General features: G+C 37.4%; 1 protein-coding gene across 1 annotated transcript in view; it reads right to left on the bottom strand.

Annotated features, from left to right (window-relative positions):
- The window catches only part of mEFG1 (mitochondrial translation elongation factor G 1), a 154,524-nt gene extending 148,156 nt beyond the window's left edge, over positions 1 to 6,368 (bottom strand). Inside the window, exon 1 of the mRNA XM_090375087.1 lies at positions 6,215 to 6,368. Within this exon, the coding sequence (XP_090231213.1) occupies positions 6,215 to 6,274 (60 nt within the window). The 5' untranslated portion in view covers positions 6,275 to 6,368. The remainder of the gene's footprint in view (positions 1 to 6,214) is intronic.
- Positions 6,369 to 12,381: the final 6,013 nt, after the last annotated feature.

The following is a 12,381-nucleotide window of genomic DNA, read 5'->3' as shown; positions in this document are numbered from 1 at the left end:
GAGTATACTGATGTGGGATTTATCTACTATCATGGGCAAAGGGAAGAGCTTTTTCTTTCATAAAGTGACTGCCATAGTCTTGGGTAGATTTTAATTTTATTCAGTGGGACCAACTGTTGATATTATCATTAGCAAATTCTAAATGCAAAACATTCGGAGACATAACCCTTTTATGCCAAGTAAAGTTGAGACCTTAATGGATATCAGATGAACTGATGAGACTAGTATTAGAGAAGAAAAATGCATTGGATTCTTATACATTATTGAGATATACAGAAACCCAGTAGATATCAACAAATCTGCAATCGTGTCACAAAGTGTGTTAGGCAAATAATGCTAAGGCAGATTATGAGAATCCTCTGGCAAAGAATGCAAAGGAAAGCAGCAGAGACTTCTTTACTTATGTATGCACTAGAAGGAAAGGGATGAATCATATTGGTCTGCTAGATATGAATGGTATAACCACTGATGATCCTGCTGGAAAGCTAAATAGATATTTTGCAACTATGTTCACACAAGAGGAATTTTTTAGGGATGGGGATGTCAAGAGTATATCAAACTACAGGAAGATAAATGATTTTGTGATAAATGAAAAGAAAGTGGAAGAGAAATTGTTGAAGCAAAACATAAATAAGGCACCTGGAGTGGACAGAATCTATGAAATTGTACTAAGAGAGGCAGCAAAGGAGATCAACAAACCTTTGGCCATAATTACGAGAGCATCCTTGAATTTAGGGAAAACACTGATGTGATTGCATATCCAATAAACAAAGGGGGATCAAAGGGTGAAGTCTAATTACAGACCTGTAAGCTTGACTTCATAAATAAGGCACCTGGAGTGGACAGAATCTATAAAATTGTACTAAGAGAGGCAGCAAAGGAGATCAACAAACCTTTGGCCATAATTACGAGAGCATCCTTGAATTTAGGGGAAACACTGATGTGCTTGCATCTCCAATAAACAAAGGGGGGATCAAAGGGTGAAGTCTAATTACAGACCTGTAAGCTTGACTTCTGTTCCAGGGAAAATAATGGAGTCACTGGTTAAAGAAGTATTGCAGAATCATCTTAACACAAATGGAATTATATGAAAATCACAATATGGATTTGTTACAGGGAGTTCTTGTTTGACCAATCTGATTAGCTTCTGTGAAGCAGTAACAAAGGAACTGGAGGAAAAAAAAAAATTTTTAAATCATTTACTTAGATTTCATTAATGCCTTTGACACTTTTCCACATGAAAGACTGTTCAACAAATTGGAAAAATATCATTGGGAAAAAGTTACTGCTATGGAAAAAGGGATGGTTGAGTGGCAGTAAACAGAGGATGGGTATAAATGGGTACTGCTCTTCTTGGATTATTAATGGAGTCCCCCATGGTCCAGTGTTGAGCCCACTGTTGTTTTCAATATTTATTAATTATACTGATGAAGAAATATCAGGCTTATGTCTAAGTTTGCAGATAATACAAAGGTTGATAGGATGGTTAAAGACAGTAATCAGAGTGTGCTACTTCAACAAGATCTAGAAGAGTTAAGCTGATGTGCCAAGAAGTAGTAATCGATAAATTATGAAGTTTAACATTGACAAATGCAAGGTACTGCATATAGGTAGCAGTAATCCAACCATAACATGCAACTGTGTGGTACCACACTGAGAGTTTTTTTTTTTTTTTTTTTGGTAGTTGTTGGCGCATCGGCTTCTGTGGCCATAATGCACCTCCCAAGGTTTTTTTTTTGCAGAACTTTGATCCAAGCCCTAGGCGGGAATCGAACCCACGACCTTTGGGTTGCCAGGCAGGCACTTTACCCACCCAGCTCACTGAGAGTAGTGGAAAACAAAATTGACCTAGTGATTACTGTGCAGTCAGATATGAAGTTCTCTGAACAGTGCAGAAGGTTTCTAGGACAGCTCATTGGTTTTATTATTATTATTATTAGCTGTAAGGTGCAAGGAAGCTTTATCAATGATATATATGTAGGAATTTTACAGCAGGGATACAGAGGTGATTATCCCATTGTGTAAAAGCAAAAGGTTAAGCATCTTGAGTATAGCATACAGGTCTAGAATTCTCATTTTAAGAGGGATGTGGATCTGACAAAATGGGTGCAAAGAATGGCAACTAGATTGGTGAGAGGAAACAAAAGGGTACGCCCACCAAGAAAGGCAAATTGAAGCACCTGGAAATTAAGTAAGAATGAGTGAATGAGGTGTTTAAGGCTTCGAATGGATTGGATAAGCTAAACGATGATGCCATCATTGCTCTTGCTGAAACATGAAGCAGGGGCATAAACTTAAACTGAGGAAGCATGGTTTCAGGATATATGTGTGGAAATCTGCTTTCAGCCAGCGGGTAGTTATCGTTGGAACAAACTTCCATCCGGTGTTATGGAAGTGGGTAGTCTGAATAAATTCAAGGAAGAACTAAACAAATAATCAGAGGGTTGGGGAAGTGATGTGGGAAGGGTGTTTTTTTTTTTTTTTTTTTTTTTGGATGATGCTGTATAAGCTTACTTTCTTGCAACATTAGCCAGTACTCATACTAATTGTGATTCACTTAACAGTATCACAGGGTGATGGGAAAAAATTTATTTTACAGTTATTCACTTACATTATAAATTCATTTCAGCATGATAGAGTGGGGGAATTCGGGCCACCTGTATACAAGTATGCACAGCACAAAAGGTGCCTAATCGAGGGAGCACTGTCCGTTTAATAGTTTACAAATTCTAAACAGGTAAAAACAAGAATGACTATTCTCATTTTTGTTTACACTTCACTATGAACAAGGCTAAAAAATTACAAATTTTAGATGCTAATTACATTATCACTTAAAATTTGTCTTCTGCTGTCAATTATAAGAAATTGAATGATAAACATTCTGATAAAAGACTTTTTTTTTGTTGTAAAATATTAGAGCATTGTTTTCTAATCCCAAAATGATTATGCCACGTGTTCATTGATAATTACAAAATATAATAAAATGACTTTCTACAATTATATAATATTCTCATTTTTTTTTTTGTTAGGGACTGGAGTGCCAATAAGACTGCACACAGAGGTACTTCCCAAGCCATATGTCATTGTATAAAAGTCGGGAACTCTGATTCAATTACAACAGAACAGTACAGATTGATTAACAGAAAAGTTTATTTCATACTGATCATTTCAGAGTAATATTTTTTCCTTATGATCTTGTATAAAAGTAGGGAACTGTGATTCACTTACATAATAGTATCATAGGGCAATTGTAGTTTTATTTTACAAGATACACATCTTTGAAAACAACTGTTTTTTTTAATACTTTGCTAGGCAATGTAGAGAATGCCTAGGAATGGATATATTATGGACAAAGTGATTAATTGGGCATTATTCATACTGCCCGGGCACTATATATAGGACTGGAGATATTGGGCAGAGTGATAAAAATGTGTTAATTTATTACTTTGACCGGGCATTATAAATAATGTTTCCTGATCTCCAGGCAATGTGATATAAAAATGTGTTAATTTATTACTTTGACTGGGCATTATAAATAATGTTTCATGATCTCCAGGCAATGTGTGTGGTTCTGTGTAGTAGGAGTGAGATGTCCACTTAAATGCATGTGTCGGTAAGCACAAACTCATAATTAGTGTGCGTTTTTGCTCTTGATTTTTTCCTTTTTCATGAAATAATATTTAAATATTTAACGAATACCCTCAAAATTTTAAAGTATCGCTTGCAGAAAGCTCCACAGCTTTCTGTGGAGCTTTCTTCAATACGAAAAACCAATTCAATAACCGATTATATGAGTCGTTAGTGAATAAACACTAATACCCAATTCTTACCAAAGCCGAATACTTTAATCTCGTCAAAAAAGTTAGAGGCAAAAATGAAAAAATCATAGAAGACGCCAACGTTTGCGTAGATATGACGTTGTTTCTATAGGAGATTTGGAAAGGTTGATTGTTCCAGTGAAGAAAGGTAATTCTTCTATTAAATATTATGTGCATATAGATGAGGCATTTCAAATACTTCATGAAACTCATATTTCGATCAGTCATGGTGGTAGAAATTGCATGGAAAAAGAATTAAATAAAAAGTATAAAAACATAATGCGGGAAATGATTTGTGATTTACCTAAATTTATACGAAATTTGTCAAAAGAAACAGGTTCCCAAAAAGGGTTTAGTAGTAAGGCCAATTATCTGCAATGAAATGAATTCCAGATGTCAAGTTGACCTGATAGACATGCAAAGTCAAGGAGATGGAGAATATAAATTTATTCTTGTTTATCAGGATCACTCACAAAATTTGTACAGATTCGTCCTTTAAAAACAAAAAAGGGCTGAAGAAGTAGCATATGTTCTTAGACATAATCACAATTTTTGGAGTGCCAAATATTTTACAGTGATAATGGTAGGAAATTTTGCAACAAAATTATTGAGGAAATGTGCAGTATGTGGGACGAACTTAAAATGGTTCATGGCAAACCTAGACATTCGTCCTTTAAAAATAAAAAGGGCTGAAGAAGTAGCATATGTTCTTAGACATAATCAGAGTCAAGGTTTGGTAGAAAGGGCAAATCAAGGTATCGAGAACATCCTCAGTTCTTGGCTAGAGACTAACAATTCCATCAAATGGTCAGAACGCTTAAAGTTTGTGCAAATCACGAAAAATGGAGCTCATTATACTGGTATAAACTGCAGTCCCTACGAAGCCATGTTTGGTTGTAAGTTGAGAATTGGCTTAAAAACTTCCTTACCTTCTGAATTATTGAATGACATAAGAACAGACGAGGACTTGGAGGTACTATTAAACAGTAATGAAAATCATGGAAATCAGAATGATCCAGAGGAAAGTGAAGGTAATATTAAAGAAGTCAATACTGCAACAAATGACGTAGGTCTAGAAATGCTACACTCGACTGATGGTGCAGCTGAACACCCCAAAGTCTTCTTTAGATGAAATTTCTTCTTTAAAAAATGATTTGGCGACTACTGAAGAGGTCATGAATAATGAAGATGAAAATGAAATTCAAAATTCAAAAATACAAGAAAAAAAGAAAAATATATCTGTAACTAGAAAATCTGCTCTTTCAAATCTAAAAAAAGCAAGCAAAAAAAGTGCTAAACACCTCATATTCAAAATATACTCCTGCACATGTTGGTGAAACTAGGAATCCAAAACCAGATGTAGACCGAGCATGCAGTAATAGAAAAAATAGTTTAGCCGTTGTTCTGGAAATTTCTAATAAAAATTTCTATAAATTGGGCACCAAATATGGAAAATTAAACCCACTGTATTCCAGAAACGAATTTACTATTTGCAAAGAAAATTTCTTGGCCATTGAAGATGTATCAGATATAGAAATTTTGCCGGTTTCAGGAGGGTAAGGTTACAATAAATGTAACCGCAAAGGTGGCTGTAGTTCTGATAGATGTAAATGTCAGAAAGATAAAAAAATATGTAATTTCAAATGCCACTAGTCTCAATTGTTCGAATAAATAGGAAAAATTATATGCCAAATTTTGCGATTCATTAAAAATAAAAATTAGCTTTATTTATTTTTTTAATTCATTTTGATTTTGATTTTTTGTTTGTTTTTTTATTTTTGTTATTTTTTATTTTTGTTTGTTTATTATTTTTGTGTTCATTTTAAGAAGACTTGTTAATTTAATGTTAGGATAATGTTTTTATTTATATCCAATTTTCTAACACAAATTCTATATAAAATAAAAATATATATATACTGGATTAGAATGCGTTGTTTTTTTTGTTTGGATATTCAAAATATCATACTTGAATTTTTCAGAATTTTTAACCATGTAATTTACAAATAACTGTTTAATACTTAATTTAAGAGTTCATAGTTTGTTTCATTTTTAATTAGTGCGCATAATCTTTACTGAAGGCAACAAACCTTCAGACCAACACAGTAAGTTAAAATCGTTGAAAAATATTTTGTAACTTTATAGGATATCACATTGCCCAGAGATCAGGAAACTTTATTTATAATGCCCGGTCAACGTAATAAATTAACACATTTTTATCACACTACCCAATATCTCCAGTCCGTATATATAGTGCCCGGGCAGAATGAACAATGCCCAATTAATCAGTTTGTCCATAACAGATATATTCCTACACGTTCTTTGAAAAGTTTATTTCATACTTTCAGGCATTCCATACAACACTTTACCGGTAAGAATACACATCAAGAGAAATACACCTTGCGTAGCCATTCTTCGAATGTGGTACGCTTCGAAACACTAGACAATGACCTCCACATTATGTTATGTTACAGATTAACTTATTTTAATACGCGAAACATTAAATAATTATAAATGTTAACATTAATAACACATGGCAAACTACACACCACCTAAAACGATATATAGAGCGACATCTAACGGGAAAATTACAACCGACAAACAATCTATTTCCGTAATAATAATAATAATAATAAAAACTGAATAATGAGATAAACTCAACGTTTATCACAACGTGGATGAGTTAGTCGATTTATTTTTCTTCTGAAAACTCTGTTTTTTGTCCAGCATACAGAAAACTGACCGAAGAATGCATGCAATTAGAAATATACTGGCGTTGTATAGCCCAAGTTCCTTTGAAGAGTAGTAGTAGTAGTAGTAGTAGTAGAAGTAGTAGTGGCATGTGATGCAAGAAAGCAAGTGTATGAGCTTATGCAGCATCAGCAAAAAAAAAAAAAAAAATCACACCATTCCCTCCAAATGCCTGTCCAGTTCCTCCTTAAATTTATTTAACCTATCAACTTCCACAACGACAGATGGTAGTTTGTTCCAGCAATTAACCACCCGCTGCCTAAAGGCAAATTTCCGCACATCGATTCTACATCTGTCTTTTCTTAATTTGAATTTATGCCATCTTAGGTTCGTAATCTGAACAAGTGGAAGGATCCCATCAGAATTCAGGTACTCAACCCATTCACAGCCTCATGCCGTCGCGCAACAGCCGACGGCAGCTTGCCGTGCGTTTTCTAGGTTTATTTTATGCACGAAACATTTGTCGTCAGTCAAAAAAAAACAAAAAAACTAGTGCGGGTGGACAAACTGTATCAGTGCTGCTGGGGCCTTTTCGCATTGGAGAATGGAAGATGGATCTGTGCGTGATCTGTTTTGCATATCGGCTCATTGCAGTGAAAAGACGGAAAAGAAGATGGACTGTTCATCCCATCAACAGTGCTAGATTTGTAAATGGTCAATTTCGTAACCTCTACGGAAAATTAAGGGACGACAGGAACAAGTTTTTTAATTATTTTAGAATGTCTTCACCAGCTCTTCGTTTGATGAACTGGTGGTCAAATTCCAAGGAACGATTCAAGCTAGGCAACTTTTGGTGCAATGCTTGTCATTTTCTCTACAGGAAATGTTGGCAATAACTCTTAGGTAAGTCTATAAAAATAAGATTAGTTTAAATCCGCCAGAGCGGTTGGCAGCACTGATGTCTAGACAGCGCACGACAGGCAAGTGGCGCGTAATTAGAACCATGTACTTAGAAAAATTGTGCGACTTTTTGCCGTTTGCGTTCTGTAGGACACGACGGCATGTCTTTCAGAACGCGACGGCAATGTAAACGGACGACAGAGCATAAAATGATCCATTTGTTCCCAGTCATTTATAGAACGGACGACATTTTGCCGTCGCCTGTTGCGCGAGACAAAACGCATGCATAAAAGAGGGCTAACACACACTTGCACATACAATTCCAGCAGATAATTAAAGACAAACTAGTATCTTTAATAGACAAACAGAATATTAAAGACAAACTAATACAAAACTTTTTTGCTTAATTTGTTCTTTTTACAGCTTTAAAACCGTGGTCAAATGACGAACGAAAGGTGGAGAGATGCTCTAAACAAAGGTACAAATTCTACCGCCCCCTCCCCTTCTAGATTTCTGAACGCTTTCCACGTGGTCTTTAACAACAATGTCAAATGGATCGCCAGGTCCTGCTCCTTGGGCACCCCTCGTGGTGGTGGTCATGGTACTATAGTAGTTTCGCTAGTGGAAAGAATCCTGAAATTAGGACAATACCATTGAACCATTATCCCTTCATCACATGTATAACAGGCAGTCTGCGCGTGAAGCACAGCGGTACCATCACCGTCCTCCCCACACCAGGAAGAAAAGGCCCTGGTTCGAATCCTGTCGATGACGGGAGGAACTTTAATGGGCTTTTTTCACTCTGTGGCTGAGATAGTCGGTCTCAGGTGTAGATAGCAAGGTTTTTCTCCCCAGAAAAGAGGGTTTTTTTCGTTCAGCAAAACAGGCAAATCGATCAGAGAACACATGCAATTTACAGACATAATACTTAAACTGGTACATGTAAGAAATTACGGGTGGCCCTAATAATAATCTGAATTTGTATGACAGGACATGCCTGCGTGAGTAGCACAGTGGTATCGTTACCGTCCTCCACCCACCGGGTGGGAAGGCTCGTGATCGAATCCTGTCGATAACACGAGGAGCGTTTATAGGCTTTTTTTCACACCGTGACTGAGTTAGTCGGTCTAGGGCGTAAATAGCAGTTTTTTTTTTCCGGAAAAACGGGTTTTTCGTTCAGCAATGCAAGAAAGTCGACCAGGGAACACACTCAATTTACAGACACAATACACATGGGTAGTTGTAGTTGAAAGTATCTTCCTAACACTAGTGTGGAAAAGGCCCAGATTCAAATCCCATCAAACACGTTAAGAACTTTTATGAGCTTGCTTTTTTTTTTTTTTTTTTTTTTTTTGAATCGGTGCCTGAATTAGTCGGCCTCAGGTGAGAATGGCCAGGTTTTTTCTCCTGGAAACTCGGGATTTTCGTTCAGCAAAACAGGCAAACCGACCAGAGAATCGCGCAAATTTGTAGAATTATACATTGGTGGATGAAGTTTTTCTCAAGTAACCTTAATAAAACATTGACATGTGTGTGTATTCTTTGATCGATTTTTTCTTTAATAAATTCTACGTCAAACAAATGGCACATACCTGACTAGTAACTCATCCCTTCCCCATGTCTTTTTCATCCTGAACTACTTATATCTTTTCTTCACCTAGCTTATAAGCAACTTCTGAATTCCTGCTCCGCTGGTGCAAGCTATACATTTAGTAGCAGTAAATTTCAATTGAAATTATCAGACCATCGGTTTGTGCAATAGATTTAAGTGATTTTGAAGAAAAAGGTCTTCTGGTTGTTAATCACGGTTCTTGCCTTTAAGTCTTTATTAAATTTTGACAACTTCCTCTGCACTATCTCATCAATGTAATTATGGAAGAGGAGAAACAAAATTTTCCTCTTCGGGAACTATTTCGGAAAATAGTGCTGTTTCCTGAGGGAGTCCACTTGCTAATAAGGTTCTTTATTAACTTAAATTAGATGCGGTCATGGTTCCGTACACACGTGACCAGCGCAACCTTACAATAAATTGGGTGTATGAATGAAAAAAACAGAAATACAGAAGTAAGCAACATACACAACCATTATTCACCAAATAATAATAATAATAATAATATAAATAAAACAAAAATAACAGCTAGTCAAAAACAAAAATATAAATAAAGAAAAGATGAATAATTAATCAACTTTTGAACACAAAAGAAAATAACATGATCAGGAGGACTGGAACTAACACAGCTGTACTTTATATACAAAAAGCAAGTCAAAGATGTCATCGTTATAACATTCGTACATCCCTGATGTGCACACAAATGGTTTGTCCCAGAACATTGCAAGTCACATGACCACAGTTGTGAATATAAATGCATCAGAACAACCTTTCTAGTATCAGTTAAGCGTATAAACCATAGCAAAAATCGGGAAAAGGAGTGATCTAACGGACGTCGAACGTGGCATGGTAGTAGGTGCAAAACATGCTGGACAAAGCATCTCTGAAACGGCGGTGCTCCTGTACTTTTCACGCACCACAGTTTCAAGGGTATATTGAGAATAGTGCAACGAACAGAAAACATCCTCTGAACGGCACTCCTGTGGAAGAAAATTGCTTGTTGATGAGAGAAGTCAGAGGAGGATGGCTACAATTGTGCAAACAAAGAGACGTGCCACAATGTCACACATTACGTCAGAATACAACCTTGGTGCGCAGAACAAAATATCGCAACGGACCACTTCGCGACAAAGTTGCACTTTGTCGCGAATGGGCTACAACAGCCGACGGCCATATCGCATATCTTTGTTATGAATGAAGAACAAGAGACTACGCCTCCGGTGGGCACAGGAACACCAGCACTGGACTATCGAGGATTGGAAAACAGTTGCTTGGTCTGACGAGTCGAAGTTCCTGGTGCATCATGTTGGTGGAAGGCTCAGAATGTAGCGAAAACATCATGAATCCACGGACCCGTCATGTCTGACGACTACCGTGCAAGGTGGTGGGGGAAGTGTTATGGTGTGGGGATGTTTTTTTGGCACACATTGGATCCAATGATATCCATAGATCACGTCTGAATGCCACATCGTACTTAAACATCATTGCTGACCAAGTGCATCCGTCCATGTTGACAGTTTATCCTCAGTCAGACGGAAGTAATTCCAGCAGGATAATGTGCCGGTTCACAAAGCCTGAATCACTATGGAATAATTCCAGGAATATGAAATGAATTTTATTTGCTGCAGTGGCCCGCTCAGTTTGCGGATCTCAATCCTATTGAACATCTTTGGGATTAGCTGGAAAGGGCTGTTCGCTGCAGGCCTACATCGCCATCGAATCTCAAAGAACTGCGTGACACACTCATGCCTGCATGGTACTCCATTCCTACGTTTTCAGCATCTTGTCAATCCATGCCTAGACGAATTCAGGCTGTTTTGAAGGCTAAATGAGGCTCAACACGCTAATAGGCAGGTGTACCTAATAAAGTGGAAGCACAGTGTAGATATGCGTCCGAATTTAGCAAGATGAGTATATAAAGACTCGCATTTCTGAAAGTCCTCTTTCTGTCTCCTGTCTCTTAAGAGAGCCCAAGAATGGGAAAGGTATCTTAACTGTAATACCAGCTCGCTTCAGTTTATACGAGGGATTTCTGAAAAGTAAGTAACACATTTTTCTTAATAATGGTGAAAGGGAATGAGATGAAACGCGGTGGACAGATAGACCCGTTAACAACGTTCAAAAAGACCGCCAGTGCAGTGTGGTCCAAAACAGGTGTTCTTGAAGTTATTCGCTTTTTGCAAGTAAAATGGTCTTCACCAAGTGAAGACCATTTTACTTGCAAAAAGTTCGCCAAGTTTCACCAAGTTCACATTCACCGTGAACTAGTTGCTGTATTTCGACACAGCACCAATTCACGGTGATGACAAAGAAGCAGGTGTGTTTTAGGTGCAATGAACTTAAAGCGGGCCGTGTTGACATTGAAGGTCGACATCGGGCGGGCAGGCCTTTATCGAGCAAGACAGAAGAAACATTTCGCACATTAAGGGCATCGTTCTTGAAAACAAGCCAGTGAAACTGCGGGAAATTGCGCAAATAGTGAACGTGAGTAAGTCGACTGTTGACGATGTCTTTGGCTTTCGAAAGGCGTGCTGCTGCTGGGTGCCCCGAAAATTGTCAGAGGAGGACAAAGCAAAATGCATGAGGATGTGTCTGGAGAATCTGTTGCCACAATCGTTGTGAAACTTTCGGACCTCTGAAAAAACACCTTTCTGGAAAGCATTTCACCACGGATGAGGAAGTTCATCATGCGGTGCGATGTTGGTTATTGCGTGTGGGCACGCACTTCTTCAGTATTGGTATTGATAAACTGATCCAGTGTTGGGACAGGTGCATCAATAAAACCGGAGAATTTGTGGAGAAGTAGTGCATGTTCACTTACTTCTTGGTGTGTAATTTCAACTTCGTATTATTACACCTCATTGAGAGAAAAAATGTGTTACCTTACTTTTCGGAAACCCCTCGTAATAATAGCCTTTCGTGGCGAATCTACTAAAAGCGTTAGACATACTGTATATCAAATGAAATAATGTCAAAGTTGTTTCTTACATCCAAGTGTTTTATGACTTCGATATAACAATTAACTAGGTTGGTCAGGCAAAGGACCCCATGCAATTATCCATTAAAGATACCATTCTTATCGAGATGATCCTGTACTCTATCCTTAAACAGACTCCATGGACTTGGACTACGTTTTTTCCAACCAGTGAAGTCAAAATCACTGGTCTACAGTTGCCTATCACGTGTTCTGCACCTCCAATTTGTATTCAAGAGTCAATAGCGTTTCTCCAGTCTAGGAGGATCATCCAGGAGACGCGATATCATTAAAATCTCAAAGTGATGATGATACGATGATGCACTCACATACAACACTGACGTATTACAGTAGCACAGTGCATATAAGCACCGACCATCCCCCAATGGGTA

Source organism: Mastigoproctus giganteus, chromosome 6, assembly GCF_048544385.1.
Source record: "Mastigoproctus giganteus isolate SK-2022 chromosome 6, ASM4854438v1, whole genome shotgun sequence".
Classification (NCBI taxonomy): Eukaryota; Metazoa; Arthropoda; class Arachnida; order Uropygi; family Thelyphonidae; genus Mastigoproctus; species Mastigoproctus giganteus.
This window is presented reverse-complemented; position numbering and strand designations above follow the sequence as displayed.